The sequence below is a fragment of the Hemicordylus capensis genome, chromosome 3 (assembly GCF_027244095.1).
Source record: "Hemicordylus capensis ecotype Gifberg chromosome 3, rHemCap1.1.pri, whole genome shotgun sequence".
Classification (NCBI taxonomy): Eukaryota; Metazoa; Chordata; class Lepidosauria; order Squamata; family Cordylidae; genus Hemicordylus; species Hemicordylus capensis.
The window spans coordinates 126,971,587-126,996,322 of NC_069659.1; the positions used below are offsets into that span (position 1 = coordinate 126,971,587).

The window sequence follows — 24,736 nt, forward strand, 5'->3', positions numbered from 1 at the left end:
GGGAACAGGAAGGGGCTCCCTTCTCCTGAAATCAGAGGTTGCTGGACTATGGTTGGAAGAATGTCTGCGATGCGATTTATGGTTTCAAATTGAAACTGCAGGTTTGTCAACCTCCGGTTTTGCATTACGTGTGAATGCGACCACTAAAGTATTCTAACACAATAGAACTCTATGGGAGTCATGTCAGAATTCATTTGACAATTTCTGACACAAGCAATGTCAGATCTGACATGACAAACAGCCCAACTACTTAGTGAGCGATTGGGTAGAATACTGTCTTCCTTATATCTCTACAAGTAGAAGGCTAAAGATTTTTTTTTGAAAAATGAAAGCTGAAAATTTGGGGAATATCTCTGAAGTGGCCACACCCACACAGTCATCTGTAGCTTTAGCCCTGGGGATGGCCTATTGTGGAGGGTCTTCAGTGGTAGTCCACTCTCCTTGACCACATTATTTATATATAAGATATTTGAAGATATGTATTATTTTTAGCAGTAAAAATAAAAATGAATATTTTAAAGAGTATGCACCCATATTCTTACCATATTCATATAGCACTACATCAGTCTTATTATAAAACTCAGTCCGTGATTTGTTGATCAATACTTTCAGATAGAGCGCAACTTTGTCTGCATTTATAGTCACATGAGGAAAATGGCATGCCACATGCTGTCCATCTTCATTACTTGTGTAATATGGACACTCTCTTTGTTCTCCCCTGTAGATGCCAAAGTATATCATTTAGAATACAAGCAGATTTGTTAAGAAATTATACTCTCAAATTGATGTTATCAGTTTAGCAAATGAAATAAATTACTTTCGGTTTTGTAAGTAAAGAAAATACTGTGTATCTTTTGAAGTATGTCTGCCAGTTTTCCAAGTGCAATTCAAAGAAGAAAGATTGTAGACTCCAATGGTGAGATTTCCAACAGTTGTTTTTTCCACACCTGGAAAAAAATGAGTTACACATTGTAATGTACACAAATGGTGCATTTGAAACATTCAGACTTCTTTCTTTCTTTCTTTCTTTCTCTATCAAATTTGTACACCGGCCCAAACTTTCATCTCTGGGCAGTTAACAAATACTTTGTATACTGTACATTATCTCCTTTATGTTACAAGAGCTACAGGTTTACTAGGTGTGGACCAAAAGACTTCAGGAGTACTGTCATTTCTTTTGAGACTAGTCAAACTCAAAAGTCACAGGAAACTGGAGGTCATTTCACCTCCAGTTTCCTCATCTGCATGTCCAAATTTGGTAAAATGGAGTTTGTGGTGGAAATGGGCCTGCAGTTTCCCTACCCAAACTCCACTCTGAACCTTTGGTCAGAGTGCAGTTTCTAACAGAGCGAAGTGGCACCCTTTTAAAGTGGTGATTCTCTTTATATAGCAGGAAGAGGGCAACTTGCCCTATCCATCTCCTGCACCGCATTTCTCCAGTGGCTGTTGCTGGTGTCTATCTTGTGTTTCTTTTTTAGATTGTGAGCCCTTTGGGGACAGAGAGCCATTTTATTCATTTATTTATATTTATGTATACTGCTTTGGGAAGTTTTGTTGAAAAGCAGTATATAAATATTCGTTGTATTGTATTCGTATTCATTTCGCTGTTTCAAACTCCATTTCTACAGCACCAGCATTACATCCAAACACTGGCATCACAGTTTTGGCCCCATGGAGCCAGAGTTGAAGGAGGAAGCTCCTCCCGCACTGCAGCCTGATTGGCTGTGTGGGCTGTCCTTCTGTCAAGAAGGAAGCCCAAACAGCCAGCTCCCCCGCCTCTCTGTAGTCTCGCTGATGGCAGAGAGTCAGCTCTTCCGAACTTCCAAATGTGGACAGAAGAGCTGGGGAAGGGTGTGTGTGGAACTGTGGGTCAGTTGGACCCACAGTTCTGTGTTACATCTGAAGGTAGCTACTGAAATTCATTGTGACTGAAGTCCCCCTTCTACAGTGTGCAAGACCACAGTTTTAAACATGGGAAATTTCTATTAGGGTTTCAGCAAATTACTGTCTAACCACTCTAATCAACAACTAGGAGTGTGTGGGGCATGGCTGGGGGAGGAATCATTTTGTGCCTTTTTAAAGTGTACAAGGCGCTTTCATTTTTAATACTAAAATCCTTGTTCAGAGAGGTATTCATTTCTTGGAATTGCATTATGAATTCTTCCCATTTTTGTTCCTCTTTCATTTTATGTCAGAAGTAGAGGGGGATTAATTTATAGCATGGCAGAGCTGAAGGCTTTTAAAAATATTTATTTAGAGTGTAAAAGGAACATCAGCATTCCTTTTCAAGACTGCCTCCTGGGTCTGTTTGCTCCCGAGCATATTCCTGACTGAGACAATATCCAGGTGCTCTGAGGAGATTTAAAACATGCTGACCTCCAGGAGGTAGCCACTAAGAGGAGCTCTGACACTCCTTGTAAACTTTAAAAAGAGTTGAAAGAAAAGTGGGGAAAGCCTCCTATCTTAAAACAAACAAACAAACAAAAAAACCACCCCACCCCACTGCAATTCTTCATAAAAATGCATAGGAACTGAATGAGCTAAACAGACCATGGGCCATTTGGACCTCATAGGCATTTGTTTTGAAATGAATGGAAATTGGACCAAATGGTTTCAGTTTGGTTAAATTTCCTATTCATCATAAAACAAACACATTCCCTGATGAACTACTCTTTTCCAGAGATCTGTCCCCCGCTCAAAAATCTGATATTCTGAAAACAGAATATCATAAGATATAACTGAAAATGAAAAATCAGCCATGATTGATTTTTAAATAACTTCCATAATTATTCTGCTCTTAGAAGAGGGTAAAAACAGCTCAAGCTGACAGAGGAAAAAGTCCTGTCATTGATTCACCCACCTGTCCATCAGTCTAAAATTTTAAATTAATCAATCATCTGACTTTTAATCTATGTTATTAAGGTAGGATTTCTCAAATGAGTCCCTAAATGTTCTTGGACTACAGCTCCCATCATTCCCAGCCAACTATGTCCATTGAATTCAAATATGTTTTTATATTAACAAAATGGCAACACAGTGGCCTTTTTGAGAATATGGAACCATGGAAAATGAAATTTTATAGTCAAATACTGCCATTCCTGTTAGAAGAAAATCCCTTATTTGCTATTTTCTTTTTATTCCTTCTTACATTGATATTGTAATTTAATTTTTAAAAAGTTTTTAACACATTAAAAACATTTATGCTTGTCAGTTTCTGACCCACCTATTAGTAGTAGATTTTTATTGCCACTGTAGGCCAAACAGAAACAAAAATGACAATAACACAACCATTCAGAATTACAATAAATAGAGTAAATATAACAATACATATACAGATAAAACTAAAACTACCATAAAATCAAACCTATAAAAGACCATGGCGGGATGTCTGTCTCATTGCCCCATGAATAAATTTGGCTATCACTTTGGTGACTTCATTGTTAGTATCAGCCAAGCAGTAGTTATGATAAAAGGAATCAGGCCTACCAGGGAATTGCTCTAGTAATGGATACAGTAATTGACTCCTAGAATCATGATAGAGGGAGCAGTATAAAAGAATATGAGTGATTGTTTCCAAGCTACCCTCCCCACATGGACATAACCCTGAAACAGGAGGTTCTTTAGAGAACCTCCTTTGAAGCAAAGCTGAAGGTAGTACATTCAGCCTAGCCCTAGCAAAGGCTGACCTAAATTTAAAAAAATGAAGAGTGGTTAGATATCTAGCAGCCTGGTTCCCAGCTGGAAGAGAAGTGCCAAGATATAAAGGGGAACAACATTTATTTCCAAAGTCAACCAGGTGTTGGTACTCAATGTCCTTTAGGTGCTGAATGACAATAGCCTTTACCTTTACAAATCGCAGGGGGAAAATGTAAGAGGGAGAAAGCCCCATGCCTAACATTTTATTGGTGACAACGGACAACCATGGGTTAGGGAAGGTGTCTCTCCACATATACATGACATATGAAGGTCTCTGAAGGTCCAAACAGAGTTTAAGCCAGTGTGTCAATGAGGCCTCCCAAGCAAAACAGGAAATCAGATAGGAACTGGTCTCCAAACATAATGCAGCATAAGAAACACATTTGGGGACTCTAAAAATAGCTCTAAAGAATCTAGACTGGATTGCTTCGATATCCGAATAGGTCTCTTGGATCCAGATAGCAACTCCGAAGAGCATTTGAGCCACAATCTTGGCTCGAAACACTCGCAAGGCTATAGGTATAAATTGGCCACCTGTTCCATTAAAAAAGCACAAAAAGGCATATAGTGTGTTACGTGCCAGGGAAATAGCGAGTAGCCGCTGCGATTTCCAATTCAAATTGGATTGAAATAAATCCCAAGGTATTTGAACTTGGTGACCTGTTCTGTACCGGTCTGGTTGATCCTCCATTTATAAACTTTCCTAGAATTCGAAAATACCAAAACCTTTGATTTATCAAAGTTAATGGAAAGTTTGTTTGTATTACAATACTGGGCAAATGCCTCCAAAAGTCTCATTAAACCAAGCCGAGACTGAGATAAAAGCGCCATGTCATCAGCATTTAACAACACTGGTACTCATACATCTGCCAATTTAGGAGAATGGGCATCCACTTTTTCCAAAACCTGGACCAGGTCATTAATAAATAAATTAAACAGTGCAGGTGCCTGACTCCTCGGGTGGTAGGAATATGCTCAGTTAAAGCCCCTGAGGGATTGTATCTAACTCGGATTGTGGAATTGGCATAAAGTTTTCTGATTAGGAATAAGAGCCTTTTATCAATAGATGTTTCACTAAGTTTAGCCCATAGTAGCTCTCTTGGTATGGAATCAAATGCAGTTCGCAAATCCATGAATGAGACAAAGAGTTTACCTTTAGTGGTCTTTGTGTACTTGCATGCCAAATGGTATAATACCATACAGTGATCTAGCATTAAGTGACCAGCCCTGAATCCTGCCTGCTTGGGGCCTAAGATATGATGATCCTACATCCAACCCTCCAACTTAGCCAAAAGATAACGGGTGTAAAGTTTGCCCATCACCGATAACAAGCTAATGGGTCTATAGTTGGAAGGGACGGAGTGGGAGCCATGTTTATAAATTGGGACCACAATGGCCTCACTCCAAGAGGCGGGAATAACACCTGTGTTATTAATCAAGGTAAACAAAGCTACCTAATACTGTCTCTGGGAAGATGAGATCAGAACCAGGCACTTTCCTTTTCTTTAGACCCTTAACTAGATTAGCTATATCATCCAATGTAAGAGGTGGCCACAAGGGCAATCTCTCTGGAGTGAAGGGATCATTACTCAAAGGGGCCGAAGCTCCATTAAAAAGAGCATGAAGATGGGCTACCCAAGAATGGGCAGGAACTACAGAAAGCACTCTAGGATAGGTAGAACCTGAAATAATGTGCCAGAAGGCACCACTATCCTTATTGTGAGTGGCCAAAATTATTCTCCTCCAGATTTTTTCCTGTGCCTGCGACTTGGCGGACCTCACACATTTTTAATAAGCTTTCTTTGTTGTGAAATATTCTGGAGGGAGCACTTGGTTGGAACCAGCTCTATATTCCCTATATATGCCCCTCAGCCTGGCAAGCAAATCACTGCACTGAAAACTGAACCATTCAGTAGAGTCGTTCATCTTACCTCTCTTAGAAGAGTGCAGTTGACCTGTAGTCAGGATATTTTGTGAGACCTCAGCCTCAATCTTCTCATGACAGGAGATTGCTAGCACTCTTGGTGGGGCGACCCACCTATTAAAATGTCTCACAGATTTATCCACTAAAGTTTTCCTTAACCAATGAATTAAACCCAGTTTGCAGTCCTAGCCTTCATGGGTGGGGTGTGTCAAGCCAATGGGCATAGGGCTGCAAGCATCTCATGCTTGCTTCTGCTAAATAAAGCCAATTGTTTAGATATATGCTCCTTTTTGAATGCTTGTAGGCATGGGCCCCCTTCTGAATGCTTGTAGGCATGGGTGCTTAATCACTCTTTATACCTCAAGTTGCAAGTGAAGAGTGGAGATTTTTGTTTGAACTCCTGAGATGGAGTACTTGTAAGGGCTTTGAGAGGTGTCAGTATGTTCTTCCTAAATTTGTTGCGAGGTCAGACTGTTTGTGCAAAGAACTCCCTGTTGGGGCACAAGTGCCCAGTGTTCCTATCACCAACATTCACTTTTGTGTGCTATATAGGAGACCAGAGGCCTGTGTTAGGAGTTCTCTGGCAGGGGTTTATGTTCTGTTCTAGGTGTACTGTGACTGGTTGGAAAGTTAGTTGGAATCCGTAGCTCCATCATAGCTGTGTAAGCAAAACAAGATGGAGGATAAGTGTCTTTTTAGCTCTGACTTTATGAGAGTGTTTTAATATATATACCACCTCATTTTCCAGCATTACACCATCATTGGGAGGCAGAACCAAGTTCTGAGGGAGTTGGATACTTAATAAGCCTCACTCTTTCGCCAACAACCCCCCATCCCATCCATCCATTTGTTCTCCTTGTGCTGAAGTGTGACACCAGCATAGCTGTTATCCTGGCATAAAATGATGCAGGTATAAATCCACATACTCAAGTCCCATTAGGGCAAGGGAATTCAGTTGCAATCCTGTCTTCTCCCAACAGGTATACCTATGAATAGGATTGTATTGCACTGTAAATCAACTAATTCAGAATATCTTGAAAGGGTATACTTACCATTTTCACATGATAAAGTAACATATGGTACAAAACACAATACAATGAGCCAAATTGTGTGAGCAAATCCTTGAGTGGTTACCATGCTATTTTTCTTTATAAATAGAAAGGAATACATCCTAAATGGATCCTAAAATGAAAGAAAGTGCATTTAGATTTTCTGTAAATCTCTCTCACTTTAGTAATTGTTAAGGGTTTGCTTTCTCAGATATGACAGAGCAAAAAGAGACGTACCTTTCTCCCCAGTAACACTAATGATTTTGTAGAATTTTGTTCAGTCTGTTCTCATTCCCCTCTTTTCATTTCTAAACACAAGATGTCCATTGAACTCCATAGACTCACAGTGGCATTTATAGTTTCACTTTAACCATTCAACACAGGTGGACAGGTATGGATGGTCATTCTCACAGACCGCACTACAGCTCTATGTAGGGGGTTTGTGATTATTTAGCAAAGTCCAAGGAAGCTACCACTCCATTTACAGTAGGGATCTGCGAAACGTTTTGGGTACAGAATGATCTGTACCCGAAACAGCCAATTTCAGGTGATTCGGAGCCGAACCGAATCACCCCCGACGATTTCCGAAAAATTTCAGATCCGAAATGAATCACCCCTGTTTCAGATCCAAAATATTCGGATGTTTCAGAGCTCCATTTTGTGGCCTTCTTCCCCCCTCCATTTTGAGCAATGATGTCTATTTGAATTTCCCGCCTTTTTGCCTCCCATTGACTTCAATGCAAAAAGGTCTGATGTGACGTCTGCTCAAATTTCGGGTCCCAGGGGCAAAATAGTGGGGTGGGGTGGTAGTGCCAAATGGGTGGAGGCTACCACCCTAATTGCAGAGGGATTGGACAAAGGGCTGATTTTTGGTGATTTTTTGAAGTTTTAGTGTCTTTGGGGCAGATTGGGGGCATAACATGGGATCTGGGCCAAAAGAGTGGGGTGGGATGGTATTGCTTAATGGGTGGAGGCTAACACCCCAATTGCAGAGTGATTGGGCAGAGGGCTGATTTTTGATGAATTTCTGAAGTGTACGCGTTTTTAAGGTTCCCCCCCATTAGGTATAATGGAGGGTGTATTGCTTCACGTCAGGGGGAAAGGGGTGGCCTAGAGCGGTGTGGGGTTAGTGGTAGTGCCGGGTAGGGGCAAGGAATCTACCTGAAGCTACCAATATACCTAATGGGGGAAAACCTTAAAAATGCGTAAACTTCAGAAATTTACCAAAAATCAGCCCTATGCCCAATCACTCTGCAATTGGGGTGGTAGCCTCCACCCATTGGGCACTACCACCCCACCCCACTCTTCTGCCCCACATCCCACTTTCTGTCCCCAATCTGCCCCAAAGACACTAAAACTTCAAAAATTCACCAAATATCAGCCCTCTGCCCAATCCCCCTGAAATTTGGGTGGTAGCCTCCACCCATTGGGCACTACCACCCCACCCCACTATTTTGCCCCTGGGACCCATTTTTTAATTGGATTAATTTGGATCCGAATCGAATCAGGGGTGATTCGGATGGGCCATATTCAGATACAAAACAGAACAGGGGTGTTTCGGTTCGGATCCAAATCGAAACACTGAAAATCCGAATTGCACACCCCTAATTTGAAACCCTCACACACACTGCAGTTAATGGACTGAAAGAAATGCTAAGCTTTGTAAATAAAACTACAGAGAATTCTGTATTCCTTTAGCATTATCCTACACTGTGAGGCTGATTTACCAAATACATACCCCTGTCTATGAAACAACACATACAGGTCCCCAGGTTAAACCTTCTTTGCTAATAGTTGTTTGTTTGTTTGTTTTTTAAATTACAGTAACGTGGTTTTTAGAATACATAAAGACACTGTTACACTCTCTTCTGAATCTATTAAACAGTACCCAGATATAAAATACATATGTGTTTATGTATATATACATACATTCCCATAAATATAGGAATTCCTACACACACATAAAAAGGCTGCAATTTGCAAGATGTGAACTTAACGCATTTTTCCAGGGTTTTCCATATTTTTGGTAGTCTGGGTGGGAGTTTCATGACACTGGATGAATCAGACAGTCAGTGAGGGCCAAGCACCTACTCTCTCTCTCTCTCTCTCTCTCTCTCTCTCTCTCTCTCACACACACACACACACACACGTAAAACAGGCTTGGAGGTTGCAAGTGTTCTTCCTGCACCACATAATGACCTTCCTTCACATGTTGGTAGTTGCAGAAGTGCACCTAGGTAATTTTGGAGCCTGGACCTAAAGGCCGTTGGACCCCCGCCCCAAATGCAAGTTAAGCATCACCCCCCTACACACACGCACAGTGACACATGGAGTATTTTTAACACATGGGTTCTTGAAGGCACAGACAGCAACTGGACTCACAACTTAAAACAGGTATATTTATACAAATATGCATTAGCAGAAACATTTCAACATGCAACTTAGCATATTCCCATCCCACATATTTCTTTCCCCACTCCCCCTTTGTCTCTAAAGCAGAGGCCACACATGGCTGCGTGGCACAGGTCATAGTCACTCCTGCTGCAGTGTTGGCCAGCAGCGTGGTGTGGTGCCCACACCACCTGGGACAGAATAGTGGGGATTTAGGGGACCCCAGTGGGTGTGGGGGCCCTGGACTTCAGCCCAAAAATCCAGGGGTAAGAGTGCCTCTGGGTAGTTGATGTGCAGAAGAGTTTGTATTTAGAAAAAATGAATCTTTATCTCCAGCACTTTTTCCCCTTAAGCATTTTTTGTGCAAATCCAACATGGATTGAAATGCAGTGAACTGGAAGAACATAGCAAGCCTTGTTTGTTGCTTCATAGTTCAGTGAACATCAGGACTTTCTGATTCTAAGATGGCTCTAGAATAGGGATGTGCCTGAACCAGCTCGGGCAGCCATCGGCGGGGCAGGGATCCTTTCAAAAGCAGGTAAACAGGTCCTTACCTGCTCCTCCGCTGCCCCACCACTTTTCCGGGCATGGCACATCCCTGCTTTAGAACACAAAAGAATTCTATTGCCTTTAAATGACCCCAATCAACACTGGACAAAACACAGCAGTGCCCAGTGGGAACGGTCACCTCTGTGCAGTGCCAGCGGAGTTGTGCCAAGTATCCAGCTTTGGCCAAAATTTCATACAGGCCTAATAAGCAACTAGTCAGGGAGCCACATTTAGGGCCAATGTGAAATGCCCCTGGCTCCCAAGCCAGCAGCAGCAGTGAAGAGCACTGCTGTAGCAATTTTCTAAAGCAGAGGTCCCTCCCAACTTTAAAATTCTGTGAGGTGTTCTTACCTGTCCTTCTTATCAGAGCCCAAGGAGCACAGCAATGCTTGATGGACGGCGTGGCAGTGCAGCTTTAAAGTGTATTCCAGAGAAAGCAAGTGTACATCCCCCCCTCGGCTTTATACTTTCTTCTCTATTTCACCCTCTCCACCCACTCATGCAGTATTGCATAAGTCTTGTACTCCCTTTTATAAACTTCCTCCTGAGGACTTTCACTTCCAGTTCACAGACACACAAAAAAGAAGTGGAAGCCTTTCTCACTCTCTTGCAGGTCTTTCCTGTTCTTCGTGAAAACTGCCCCAGCTCCTGTGCTATAGAAAGGCTTTACACAGTTTTTCCCCCAGGGGTTGGAGATGGGAGGGATGGGAACAGCCTCTTAAATGGCTCCCTGTGAATATTAAGGAACGGAATAAAATAAGGAATGCATACACTTAATCATATAAATGGACTTCAGGTGCAGCTCCCCCATGAGGCCAAGTGAGCTGATGGCCTCAGGCAGTGAGTGTGGGGGCCCTACTCACCTGTGGGCATCCTTGCACCTGCTTGCTGCCATTGCTGCCACCCCAGCCATGCTCTCTGCTTTTCTCCCTTGCTGGCCCCCCGCCTCACTGGCCACACTCCTTGGGCCAGAGACCCATCACTGCTCCTCACTGGCCTCTTTGGCAGCACACTGCTCTTCTCCAGCTAGCGCTGCCACTTGCTCTTGCAGGCAGGAGGTCTTCTCCAGCACTGCTGGTCGGTCTCTCTCACTGCTGCTGCTCATGCTGCTGCTATTCTGCTGATCCAGTGCCCTCCACAGCCTCCCTCATCCCCATGTGGATAATTAAGCATTTCCAGAAAGGAGCCCAACACTCTTTCCAAGTTTTTGAAGCCATTAATTACTAGCACATCCTTGATATATCTGGCGTGTTTTGGCCAGGGATGTTGCTAGGGCCTATTAAGACTGGGTCCCTGATCCACAGAACTTGCTTTATTTTCAAGGTTTCCGTCTCTTTGCAATCACTTTTTGTGGAGGCCTTGCCAGCCCATGAAATTTCCTGTGCATAAGTATTTCACCCCTCAACCATTCTCTCTCTCTCTCTCTCTCTCTCTCTCTCTCTCTCTCTCTTTTGCAGCGGTTTTGCCACGGCACGTTTTTTTTTTTTTTTTTAAATAGAGTTTTGTGGGGTTAGCAGTACTTCTTAAGGCATGGTTACCCATCTCCTTCTCCTGGGCCATCACCATGGCTGCATCCTTTGAGACCAGCTGTTGCTTTGCTCATGGGCACAAGGGCTGCTTGCTGTGCCCTCACTGAGACTGGCTGCTGGGTAGTTGCTGGGCATTATGGGCCATGGCCATCCCCTCCACTGAGCTTTGCAGCTGTGTTGCTACTACAATGGCCACCTGCCACCCCTTCATTGATCCTGGGAGTTGGGTTGCTGCTGGGCTGGAAAGAGCAAGTATCCAGTACAACTGCCTTCCCCTCCAATTTGCATGTCAATAGAAATGGAAGGGGCAGAGAGCAGAAGAGGAAATGGGGAGCAAGCACTCGGGTCCCTCCCTCCCCCATTCCGTTATAATCACTTGGAGCAGGGAGGGTGGAGGTTCAACGACAGTGGAGGCAGTGTTGGGAAGCACCTTCTGGCCTGAGACATTTAATTCCAGGGCATCCCCTCATCCACCATCTCCTGCTTCTTCCAAACAAGGTTGGTGGGGGTGAAAGGCAAAGGTTTGGGGCACTTAGCCAAATACTTAGGGCATGTGCCCCTTTGTGCCCAGTGCTAGCAACACTGAGGGACAGTGGGGTTTACAAGGGACAGATGTGACAGATGATCTTATAAAGGTTGTTGGTAAGGAATGGATGATTATATAAAAACAGGGAAGCCTGACTATCTGAGAAAAGAAAAAGAAGATTTCTCTGAAGAAGTATAACTATGCCTTATGAAAGAGCCAGGTAAGACATGGAAAAGAGTACGAGTTAGAAAGTTAGGTCTGGATGTGTTTTGTTCTTGTTTTATTTCATAAAAACTCTGACCTCAATTGCTTGTTAATTTTCAGTGCAGTGACTAGTATTAGAGAATACATATTTGTACAAATACACCATTAGCAAAACAGTAGAACCCAATTACGTGTTTAAATCAGTGTGGAGTTCTGGTTTGTAAAACATCTGCACCTAAAGCCACCACTATCAAGAAGGCTGCCTTGTAGCAAGGGCAGAAAGCTACAAGGAAGGGACTGAGTGAAAATGAGGAATGTAGAAGCTAAGGAGCCCCCACCCACCCCCTGACAAAGAAGTGAGATGGTGGCAGTAAGTTGTTTAATTGGGTGAGCTCAGCAGTCCGTAAAGGAAAATGTCCAATAAAAGGAAAGATAGGACCAGCTGATCACCACAGTTGTATTTGAATATATGCATTGCAGTCAAATGAGTAAATATGAAACTCTCCCTCTTGAAGTCTTTAGAATAATCTCATACTGAGATAAGGTGATGGAAAAGAGGACAGAACCTTAGGCTGCCTTCAGACATCATGCCAAACCGGAGGCAACCATGCCAGAGGTTTGGATTTGTGGTCATCCGAATGCGGGACCCCACAGGTCCATGAGAAAAGTGACCCGGTGTTTCCAACCACAAACCTGAATTTGTACGCCCAGTTGCTCTTCAGTTTCACTGCTGAAACCTCCAATCAGAAAGCAGTGTCATGTCGTCCGAAGGCTGCCGCTGTTTGAAACTGGAGTTGAGGGTAAGAATATCCTCCGTCTCTGACTGGCTGCCTCAGCTATCCTTCATGGAAAGGAGGAAGCCCGTGCAATCAGTTCTTCCCCACTTTCAGGCTCCCAGATTCCAGACCAGGATTGTTTGAGAGTGTGGCAGGGGGAAAGGGGATAAATCTCGGCTCCCTTGAACCTGCTTTTTGCCATTATGTTCAAAAGCGACCATAGTTTCATCTTAATTAACATCAGGACAACGGACTGTTAATAACAAAAACCTCAGCAGCCTAAACACTACTGCGATTCTCACTGGGGAAGAGGAGAACTGGAGAAGTAGAAACTAAAAAGAGGAAACACCTGACTGCCATACAGAGAGGAAATGATTATTCTTGGTGAGGCAGCTAGGTGACCGAAATTGGCTATGATGACAATTCTATGGTATTTCCCTTACTTCACTGATTTAATTATTAATGTGTGGGGTTTTCTTTTAGTAATAATTCCAAGGAAATTTCAATGGGACACGAAAGAAAATAAAAGATAAAGAGCAATTGGAGAAGCAAAATTCAGGGATAAAGGCACTGAATAGCACTTTAAAAATTCTTCACCAAATACCTAGCACTTTGAGAATTTCAACTTGTGAAAAGAGATACTTGCAGTGGTCATGACTCCATTGTAATAACTCCCCCCTAGTATCTGTAAAAGAACCACAATAGAAATACTATTGTGCTGATATGATAGTTGGTAAGTTGCAATTTGAAGTCAAATCCAACCAATGGTATAACTTATTAGTTGGCATCAGGAGACAGAAGGTTAGGTAGAGCTGCCTTGTGCTGATCATTTCATGCCAAAATCCTTCTTTAACCATTGTTAAACTTCTGCTGCCCCTGAAAGAATTGCAGGCCTAACAAACCAAAGGTGCTGCTGCCTCCACCTCTGCAGGGCCTCTGAGAGGAATTTTATCAGGGGGTACAAAGTTTTTTTCGGGCCCCCTTCCCTTCTCCATTAGTCATCCTGTTTTTATCCATTACAGTCAGAGGCGTAACTAGGGAAAATAGCGCCAAGGGGAAGCACTGAAATTGCGCCCCTGTCCAAACAGGAATGATGGGACTTGTAGTCAACAATATCTGGAAATCCCTGTTAAAAGGAACACTGTACCATCTAGACATAGTTGTTGGTCAAAACCTGAAAACATGAGCCATCTCTGTAAAAGACTTAGAACAACAGTCAGGAGTTATGCAAGGATTCCAAGTGTCATTTTCTCTGTCTCATCTCATTCTTTTAAAAACATGACTTTGTCCTAAAGGATCACCTGCCCAAATAGCCACTAGCAAAATAGGGGAAGAAGAAGGTGGTGGTGGTGGTGGTGGAGGTGTGTGTGTGTGTGTGTGTGTGTGTGTGTGTATGTGTATAAACCAGTGAATGATTCCTGCCAGCCTTTGTCTTACTGTATGATGACTGTTGGCTCATGATTTGGTATATGTGCATTCACCACACTAGTGCTTACTTTGACACCAAGAGGGAGGAGGATACATTAGTTTGCCACACTAGACAGAGGAATTTGCAACAGGAGCAGACAGCCAAGTTCTGCCAGGGCCAAAACCAGCCCCTGCCAGACTAAGAAATCATTGTAAATTGCCCCTTCCTATCACAAGCAGTGTGCTGTTCTTTTATTATTGAATCTAACTCTCAGATATCCCAGTCATGGATGGGAAATTCAGGGTCAGTTTACAAGAGACACATTTTCTACATGGAGGTTTCTTCTGTGCAGGTGTTGTGCAGAAACCCATGTGTAGTGACCGCCAGGGGCATAGCAAGGTTGGAATGGGCCAAGATGAGATTTAAAAATGGGCCCCCAGCCCCTCAAGGTCCACCCTCCACACACCCCAGGCCTTCAAGGATTTAAGTCTGATATTTGAAAATAAGTATGCTGCCTGGAAATACATTTCACTAAATGCATACATGCACACTTCACAGTATATAGTGATATACATTGAGTACTATATATTTGTGCTACTTTTAATGCCTAGAACACACTAGCAGCACTAATTATTAAAATGGCCCCCTCGCTGCAGATTAGCAAATGAGACTTTCAACCATGCAGGGTGAGCCTATGTTTGTTTTCTCAGAATTCTGAACAAATTCAGTAAAGTTTGATTCCAGGAGGTTTTTCACAGGAGGCTTTTAAAGCCCTATAACACACATCTCCTCTGGAATGGAGGTGCTGCATTCACATGTTGGCCAGATTTACCCTGAAGTCCCTGCAAGTTATTGGAGAGAAGTTCACACACAAGAAAAATAAAATAAAATAAAATAAAATAAAATAAAACAAAAGCACAACACATGCTTCACAGTTCTCACTCAGACCTTCTGGGTTGCAAAACAACTTGAACATAAGTGCATTTATGAATGAATGAATGAAAATAAATTAAATATACTTGTTCAAGAAGTTTTTGTAATTTTCTGCCCTGAAACAAGCCACTTATAGGCCTTTTTAGATAGTTTTTGTTTTTAAAGCCAGCACATTTTCCAGTCTGTTTTAAATTAAATATTCGGAGACTTCTCAGTCTCTCCCCACCCCACATATCAAAGCCCTATGGCGGGGGGACCACAAAAAGGAATTCACAGCCTTCCTGGCAAAAGCTGTGCTGGATGGTTTGGGCAGAGGGTCTGCTGCTGCTGCTGCAGAGAACTCTGCCTGCTTCCTCCTTCTTGGCTTGCTTGGCCTGCTGAGTACAGGCTTCAAGGAGGCCTACTCGGAGGCCTCTCTGGAAGCCCCGCCCACCCACCGATCATCTGAGAGGTGGGGAGAGAAGAGCTCTGCAGTTTGCAGGCTTTGCAGATCCTAGGCCTCGCGGATCAGCTGGAGCTGGAGGCAAGTGGCTGAGGGGCCCTGGGGCTGGGCAGGTGGGCAATGGGGTGGGGGTGGCAGGAACTGGCATGGCTCCCCCACCTCAGTGGCGCCTAGGGCACGTGCCCTGCCTGCCCCTCCCCAGTTCTGCCTATGATTACAGTTTTATGCCATGAGCTGTAGCCTGTAATGCCAAAAAGGTATGGAAGATGAAAGAGGGGTGGAATGGAGCACTCTGTTGATTTTCTGCATTTGAGGCCTTATGCTCCTATACTCCCTCAATGATAAATATAAATAAAATAAAATAAAAGAGGATAAGAGAGAATAAAGCACATTTGATCTGAACACCTTTGTTTATGCTACAATACAGATAAGGAGAAAGAATTCACATTGAAACATCCTTTTATATTTCAATGCAGATCAGATCATCAGAAGACAAAATTATTAGTAAAAAGGTGGGGTTTTTTTGTTTTGTTTTAAAAAGAAGGTCGATAGGCTTAGTATTTACTTTTTAAAAAGAGCTTTCCTGGCCTTTTTTGGTGAAAAATTTTGAATCACAGCATGAAAATTAATTGTTCTTGCAATGTTTGATTCAATACTTAGCCTGGCCAAATCCACAAGATGTTCCTGAGACACTGTAGACCTTATATAATTATTAATCAGCTTGAGTTTGCTAAATGACCTCTCTGCAGAAGCTACTGTTGCTGTAATTGTTAATAGTATTCTTAAGCTAACACAAACTTTTGGAAACAGGTCACCAAGTCTGTACTCTGTTAACAAGTTCAACTGATCTAATGGCTTTAACTGTGCATTTACAAAATTTGCTTTGTGTAGTGAAAGTAAATGTTGCATTTCTTTTCCAAAATCATCACCATTAAGGTCAGCAGGATATTGCTCTCATAAAGATAAAGCTTTTCTCTCCTCATCACTTTCAGACATGGTGAGATATTTCCACAAGAAATCAATTTTTTCTGCCAACTGCTTAACAGCTTTGAAGCGGACAGTTAATCCTCCTATAACATTGTCTACCAAAATGTAAAACACACACTTTCTGAAGAAAGCCTCTTCTGGTGTATCATCTGTGTCATTCATTTCCTCCAAGTTCGCATCAGATGTGCTGTCATCATGCGGCCTTGCCCTCTTGCACCTAACTCCACCACATCTATGGGAGAGTTTTATTTCTATCTTCAGGTTTGATGCAACCAATTTGGCTTCATTCCACATGCATTTCCAGTTGTTTCAAAGTTTTGTCAGATCTGTGAGGAAAGTTTCTATGTTTGCTACTTCAACATCCAGTGTGGCACCTCTAGCTTGGATGACCTTGTTGCAAATATCTATGCCAGCTAATATTTTGTACCACACAGCTGACATTAACACACAGGCAAAAGATGTCACATATAACAACACTCCATGGACTTCATTTCTTGTTTTGGTCATCAAATTTAGTTCTAGGAGGTCTTCCATTGCCAATTTAATGCCAGGCAAGTGAGCTGCAAAAGGCTTTACACATTCTACATGATCTGATTGGCACTTAACAGGTGGTACACAGTTTGAATTGTTCTGAAAACAGTTATTGCTTCAGGTATGCATTCAGCAGCATCATTTCCACGAAAGTTGAGTGTGTGACAACTGCAAGGTGAAAACATTGCTGCTGAGCATTGTTCTTGTACTTTTGCTTGTGCGCTGTTGTATTTTTCCAGCCATATTGGCCCCATTATTGTAGGCTTGAACTCTACAATCACTGAGAGGAATAGCATGTTCTTTCAATGTATCAGTTATCAACTGAGCAATTTCTTCCCCTCTTTTGTTGCTACAATCTGAAAACTTGAGAAATCTTTCTTGAATCTCATACTATGTTTCTTTTAAAAGTACATAAGCTATTAACTGTTGCAATAACATGTAATATAGGTTACAGTTAATACTTTGGCTCTCAAGCCCCCTTTTGGACCCTGGGCCCGGGTACGATGTACTCCCTGCACCCCTCTCTCATAGGCCCTGCGCCTCTGTGCTCCCCCCCCCGCTTTGTCGGCCCCACTCCCTGCCTCTCTGGCCCTGCCCCCCAGCCACCTGATTCCCTGATCCTGGATCAGAAGCCAAACAATCGTGACCACCTCCCTTCTCCTTGCCGACTTTATTGGTGGTGGCATGAACGCTCTGTTTTCAGCCAGCATCTAATCTTCCAGTATTTCTTGCTTACCACCAATCTCTCTCCCCTCACCATCACCAAAGTTGTCTGGTTTATCTCCTCCCAAAATGGTAGAGGAAAAAGTGGACAGGTTTGCTGGGGGGTGAGGGAGGGGAGATAGAGAGCTGAAATAGCAGCACAGCAGTAAGTGAGAGAGACTGGCCAGCATTCAGCATTGCCAACTGGTCTCTCTCCCTCACCACTGTTCCTGTATGCTGTCTCTCCCTCCTCCATTTCAAGAGGAAACAAACTGGACAAATTTGGTGCCGGGGGTGGGTGGGGAGAGCACCACAGTGAACAAGGGAGACTGGCTGGCAGTGATAGATGCTAGTCAGAGAACAGAGACACCACCACTGAAGAAACCAGTGGAGGGAAGTGAGGTGCCAATCAGCACTGGGCTTCTAGCTCAGGAGCAGTGAGTCCAGTGGCTGGGGGCAGAGCCAATGAAGCAAGGGGCAGTGTTGCCGGTGAGGCATCAGTGCCAAGCTTGCCCAGCAGGTGATGGGGCCAAGCAGGAGGATGGACGGGATGCTCCATCGCAAGTTGCCTCAAGAGGCGACAGGATACCAGCTGCTGCTAGCTTCATGATTTGCAGTTTTGGGAACATAGACGATAAAAGATGGTCTTCCTCTGAAGGTGTACCTGACAAAGTCATAAAAATGTCAGGGAACCAAGTCAAGATGCTGGGCAGGGGCGTAACTACCATTAGGCAAGGGGAGGCGGCTGCCTGGGGGGCCCCATGCCTCGAGGTGGCCCCCCAGAGGCAAGTCACATGAGGCAAGTCACATGACTATATATTGTGAAGTGTGTGTGCATCAGCGAGGGGCCCATTTTAAAATTTTGTCTCTGGGCCCACTCCAGCCTTGTTACGCCCCTGATGCTGGGCAGGCACTTATGATCTGAGGACATGACTCTGGACAGAGGGCAGTTTCTGAGGGAAATGACTTTAAAAATGACTTCAGGGAGCTAGATGGTGATATAGTCTCCCGAAACAAGATGGAATGGAAAATGCTGGGGGTTTCCTTCTTTTCTCCTTTGTCAAGGAAAGAGAGATAACAGGGGGATATCTGATTAGTGGGGAATCTCGTCTCATTTTTCCCTTCAGTTCCCCTCTTATCCTTCTTCCTTTTTTAAGTTTTATTTTTATTTTGCTATGTAAACCAATTGGAGAACTTTTTTTTTGGTTGAGAAGCAGTATATAAGTATAATTATTAATTTTATCATTATTATCATTATCATTATCATTACATCTCGCTGTGTCTCCAGTCATCTTCCTTTCCTAATTAGTGTGTCCCCCCCCCCCCCACTTTGGATTGCTGGAAGTAGAGTCGTGACCATTGCCTTGGATATAACAGGACCGCACTGCTGGATTTCCAGATAGTTATGACTTTGCAGGGCCACCAGGGACAGGGCTGAACACAGGGCCCTGCCCCCCTTGTATGCCTCTGATCTTTGGTGGTTCTGTGGATTGGTTCTAGCTGCATAGGCAGAAAGAGAGACTGCACATTTCTACTAAAAAGACATCTTACAAGGAGATGTGACATCCAGTTTAGCTGTACGTCCCATAATCTCTCATTACATTTAAGAATCTGTAGCACAGGGTTGCAGTACTGTTCTCAGATGCTGGGAATAGTATTCGAAGCATAGCTAATGTGTGGCTGGAGAGTCCTCGATTCAGTCTTTGGCATCATCAGTCAAAAGGGAATCACCACTGCCCAAGGTCTTGGAGAGATACTACCAGCTTGTTGCCTGTCACCACTTGGGATAACATGCAAAGTGCTGTCTGGTTGGCCCTGCCCCCTGGGCCAGCCCACTCCTGGGCTTCTGAAGCCCTGGACAGGCTCAACCTTTTGGGACCATTTATTGGCCTTTTCCTCTAGCAAATGGTATAAGATGTTTCCTGGCTGAGGCAGGCCATGCCTTAGTATCAAGTTCTCAGTGGCTCTCCTAGTTGCATGGTTTGATCCTCAGCTTGTCTTTGACTTCTAATTACCAGCCTGATACTTTAGCTCCTGGGTACTTACTCATAGGGGTGTGCAAAGTGGTTTGAATCCGAACCGGTTCAACATTGAACTGGTTTGGTTTGGAGGTTCGGGGTCAAGTCAAACCATCCTGGTTCGGCTCAACCCCGAACCGAACACACACACACAAAATTCGGGTTTCTGACAAACAATTTTTTGAAAAATTTCTTCCCCCTTTTTTTAAACTTACCCCCTCCAGGGGACTTTTCCGAGGTGGCAGGGGTCATCCATTGAGCTTCCCCTTAGTGATGTGCATGGACCAGTTTGCAGGCCATTCTAAAGGCCTGGAACCGGTTTGCTGGCGGGGCGGTTCATGGTTCACAGCCGGGGGGGGGCTCTTTAAGGGTAGAGGAGAGTGCACTTACCCCTCCCACAGCTTTCCTCCTTCAGAATGTGCGAAAGTGTGTGCGCGTGTCATGTATACGCATCACATGTGTACATCAGATGCACGCAGTCGCACATTTTGAAGCCTTTTGCTGAGGAACGGGCGCAGGGGCAGCAGGGAGGTACGCTGCCACTCCAATAGCTTTTCAAAAATGGAGCGCTGGTGGGCGGAAAGCTGTGGGAGGGGTAAGTGCACCCTCCTCCGCCCTTAAAGAGCCCCCCCCGGCTGCAAACCGGAACGCTGCGGTTCCATGCACACCACTATTCCCCCTCCCCCTGCCAGCCTTCCTTTCCTAAAAATCACCCGGTTTGGGCATCTTCAGCTCTTTCCAGGCCTATTCCCTGGCACAGTGGCCATTTTGGAAGCTGTCGCACCTGCCCAGTGGGACCTTGTGTGGCTGGATCATGATCCAGGCCATGCAGGGTCCCACTGCAGGCTTGACCCTTGGCTTGTTCCTGGCTCTTGTCTAGACCCCTGGCTCCTGACTATCTACATGGCTTGATCTGTTGTGTGAGGGAGAAGATGCATCTTCTGGACCAAACCCTCTGATTAGTTGACCTGGACCCTGGAGTCTTATACTCTTCTTGGCCTTTGATGGTCAAGAGGGTCCATGTCAGTCAGGGGTACAAACAGGTCATCCCTGCTGCCAGCCCTCCAGACTCCATTCTTCGAAGTTCTTGTCCCATTCGCACACTCTGGTTCCATGATGTTCTTTATGACAGCCCTTATCTTCATAACCCCCACTGCTGATACAAGATGTTTTTGATAGGTGTTGTCATCCTGATCTTGGGCCTTGATTGATAAACAATAAATGTCCATATGGTTGTTTGTTGTTCTTCCTACCCCCATGGCAAATTTCAGTTGCCATATTATTGTGGGAGGGGGGAGGGGGGAGGAGAGGGGAATGGGGCAATAGTAATAATAAAGGCCTTCCACCGCCTTGCAAATTTGCATCATAAGAATGCATAATATTCTAACTGATTTCTCCGAAGCTAGGCCTTAATATAAAGATGTAACTAGCAGGGAGGGGAAATTCTCTTCTAATCTCTTTGAAACCACAGCTGGAATTTCACAAGGCCGTTGAAAGCTCTTTCAGTGAATTCTGCATGCTGTATACCTTGAGCCATCTTCCTCTTTTACAGTCCTTGGCATAAACAATCTTGGTATATAGCAAACAGCAAAAGTGGGTGAAGAATTACACAGGGAGTTTTGGCAGTAGCAACAACACAGAGTATCATGGAAATGGTTGGGGAGCAGGTACCATCGGGACTGGAATTTATAACAATGGCAGGGGTGTGTGGGCAGGGCAGATACCCCATGGGTGTGGGAGGGCAATGCAAGATGCTGCCCCAGCCCCCTGCCTCATAGTGTCTTGGCATTGGTCCTGCCATTCATGGATCTCTTCTGCCACATCCAGTTTAGCCCTAAGCCTTTAAAGGTGCCACAAGACTGCTTCACAGTTTGACAAAGTGCAGTATATTCATGGTAAACTGGTGCCACTGAAACCAAGTTCCTCTTCTTGTAGGACTACTCCCTCTACAACCCACACACAAGTAAATGAAACTTCAGCCTGTATGTTAACCTCACCATGTTACTTAATTATGACAGATCCAAATCAACTTCTTCCTCTTTCTGAGAAGTTGGAGGCATGATGGAGTGAAGATGTGACTCAAATAATAGAAAACATCCTCTTAGGCTGAGAGATAAACAAACGTTGGTCATTCTAAAACTATTTAACACCACTTTACTAGATGTTTGAGGTGGGTTACAACAACTAGAATGTAATTAAAATTGTACAAATGAACAATAAAATCATGCAATGACTGCATAACAGAAGCAAATAATTAAGTCTGTCAAGAAAGATCTGGCAAGCCATCAAACCATTATCACCCTTTTTGTGTGTGATATTGTTCCACTGCCTAGGACCAGAGCTGTAAAGGATTCATTCCTTGCCACAATCATTCTCATCTCCTGTACAGTGGCAATATAGAACAGGGACCTATCAGATGATTTCCACCAGTGGGGGAGCCGCTCTCAAATCATGCTGCTTTTGTTATTTATTTAATTTATTTATTAGATTTATATACCGCCCTTCCAAAATGGCTCAGGTGGTTCACAGCATGATAAAAACAATTAAAATAAATTAACAATTAAAACTATTAACACACAATAAAACCAATAAAACAGCTAAAAGCCCTGAAAATCAGGGCAACAATTTAAAACAGTTAATCATTTAAAACCCTTGAAGGCCAGGCCAAATAGGTAGGTTTTAAGGACTCTCCTGAAGGACAGCAATGATCTCAAATTACGAATTTCTGCCGGGAGTGCATTCCACAGCCCAAGAGCAGCTACAGAGAAGACCTGCCTCTTCTCTGACGAACCAGTGGCAACTGGAGATGGACCTCCTCAGATGATCTTAACGTGCAGTGGGGATCATGTAGAAGAAGGCGCTCTCTTAGATAACTCGGACCTAAGCCGTTCAGGGCTTTAAAGGTAATAACCAGCATTTTGTATTTGCCCGGAAACATATCAGCAGCCAGTGTAGCTGTTTCAGAACAGGCATAATATGGTCTCTTCGGGTGGCCCCAGAGACCAACCTGGCTGCTACACTCTGAACTAACTGAATTTTCCAGACTACGTACAAAGGCAGCCCCACATGGAGCGCATTGCAGTAGTCAAGCCGGGAGGTTACCAGCTGATGCACCACTGTTTTGAGGTCATCCTCTCTGAAGAATGGGCGCAGCTGTCAAATCAGCTGAAGCAGATAGAAAGCACTCCTGGCCATGGCCTCCACCTGAGATTCCAGGGTGAGGCCTGGGTCCAGGAATACTCCCAAGCTGTGCATCTGCTCCTTTGGGGGGAGTGTAACCCCATCCAGCACAGGGATATCTAACTCATCCCTCAGATTCTGAGCCCCCACAATGAGCACCTCCGTCTTGCTTGGATTCAGCTTCAATTTGTTCTCCCTCATCCAACCCATTACTGCCTGTAGGCAGGCATTTAGAGAATGAGAGCCATTTCCTGAAGATGAAAAGGAGAAGTAGATTTGGGTGTCATCAGCATACTGATAACACCCAGCACCAAATCTCCTGATGACCTCACCCAGTGGTTTCATGTAGATATTAAAAAGCTTGGTGACAGAATGGAGCCCTGGGGAACTCCATATAGCAGCTCCCATTTTGAGGAGCAACTGTCACCAAGCTCCACCATCTGGAATCTACCCGAGAGATAGGAGCTTAACCACTGCAAAGCAGTGCCCCCTATCCCCAAGGCCCCCAGGCGATCCAGAAGGATACCATGGTGGATGGTATCGAACGCCGCTGAAAGATTCAGAAGAACCAGTAGAGTCACACTCCCTCTGTCGATTCCCCAGTAAAGGATGCATCAGGCCGACCAAGGCTGTCTCAACCCCATAGCCAGCCCTAAAGTCAGTTTGAAATAGATCTAGATAATCAGTTTCCTCCAAGACTGCCTGGAGCTGGTTGGCTACCACCCTCTCAATCACTTTGCCCAACCAAGGGAGATTGGCCTGTTAATCATTTAAAACCCTTGAAGGCCAGGCCAAATAGGTAGGTTTTAAGGGCTCTCCTGAAGGACAGCAATGATCTCAAATTACGAATTTCTGCCGGGAGTGCATTCCACAGCCCAAGAGTAGCTACAGAGAAGACCTGCCTCTTCTCTGACGAACCGGTGGCAACTGGAGATGGACCTCCTCAGATGATCTTAACGTGCAGTGGGGATCATGTAGAAGAAGGCGTCAGCTCCATCACTAAGGGATCCAGAGAAGGCTTCTTTAGGAGAGGTTTAATTAATGCCTCCTTCAAACAAGGAGGCACCCTACCCTCCCTCAGTGATGTGTTTATAATATTAACTAGGCCATCTCCAACAATCTCCCTGCTAGATAGAAGCAGCCAAGTTGGGCAAGGATCCAGAGAGCAGGTGGTAGGCCTCACCACCCCAAGCAGCTTGTCCACATCCTCAGGAGTCACAGATTGAAACTGATCCAATCTAATACTGCAAGAGGGATTGCTGGACACCTCCTCCATAGATCCTGCAAAAACAGTGGAGTCGGCCCGAATACAGGAGATATTGTTTGCAAAAAAGCCATTAAAGGCATCACAGCAGAATGACCCTGGGGACTGATTTGAGGTAGAAGGAGCAGAAATCAAACTCCTCACAACCTGGGATAGCTCTGCTGAGCGCGAACCTGCAGCCGCAATGCACACAGAGCAAAAACTCTTTTTTGCCGCACGCACCGTGACCGCATAACTTTTCAAATGGGTCACATGCTGTATCCTGTCAGATTCAAACCAAGTTCTCCTTCACTTGCACTCTAGTTGCCTACCTAACCGCTTCAGCCCCCGCAACTCCTCAGTATACTAAGGGGCCATTTTTGCAGCAGGTCGGAAGGGACGCTTAGGAGCAATCATGTCTACTGCCCTGATGGGTTCCCTGTTCCAGGTTCCCACCAGGGCATCGACAGAATCACCGGCAGCACCAACGTCAAAATCCTCCAAAGCCTTTTGAAATCCCACTGGGTCCAGCAGCCTTTTTGGACAGACCATCCTAATAGGTCCACCACCCCTGCAGGGGTGGATTGCAGCTGTGAGACCAACCTTAACCAGGTAGTGGTCTGTCCATGACAATGGGGAAATGACAGG

At 44.3% G+C, this 24,736-nt stretch overlaps 1 protein-coding gene across 2 annotated transcripts in view; it reads right to left on the reverse strand.

Annotated features, from left to right (window-relative positions):
• Window positions 1–10,093, reverse strand: part of LOC128349198 (granulocyte-macrophage colony-stimulating factor receptor subunit alpha-like) — a 34,053-nt gene extending 23,960 nt beyond the window's left edge. The window contains exons 1-5 of one of the 2 annotated variants that reach the window (XM_053305232.1): window positions 9,961–10,083; window positions 6,907–6,977; window positions 6,673–6,802; window positions 818–947; window positions 543–718 (exon numbers count right to left, since the gene is read on the reverse strand). In XM_053305232.1, coding sequence (XP_053161207.1) covers window positions 543–718; window positions 818–947; window positions 6,673–6,790 — 424 coding nt within the window. In that variant the 5' untranslated portion in view covers window positions 6,791–6,802; window positions 6,907–6,977; window positions 9,961–10,083. Of the gene's footprint in view, window positions 1–542; window positions 719–817; window positions 948–6,672; window positions 6,803–6,906; window positions 6,978–9,960 lie in introns of both variants that reach the window. The other variant, XM_053305233.1, reaches the window with a different exon arrangement.
• Window positions 10,094–24,736: the final 14,643 nt, after the last annotated feature.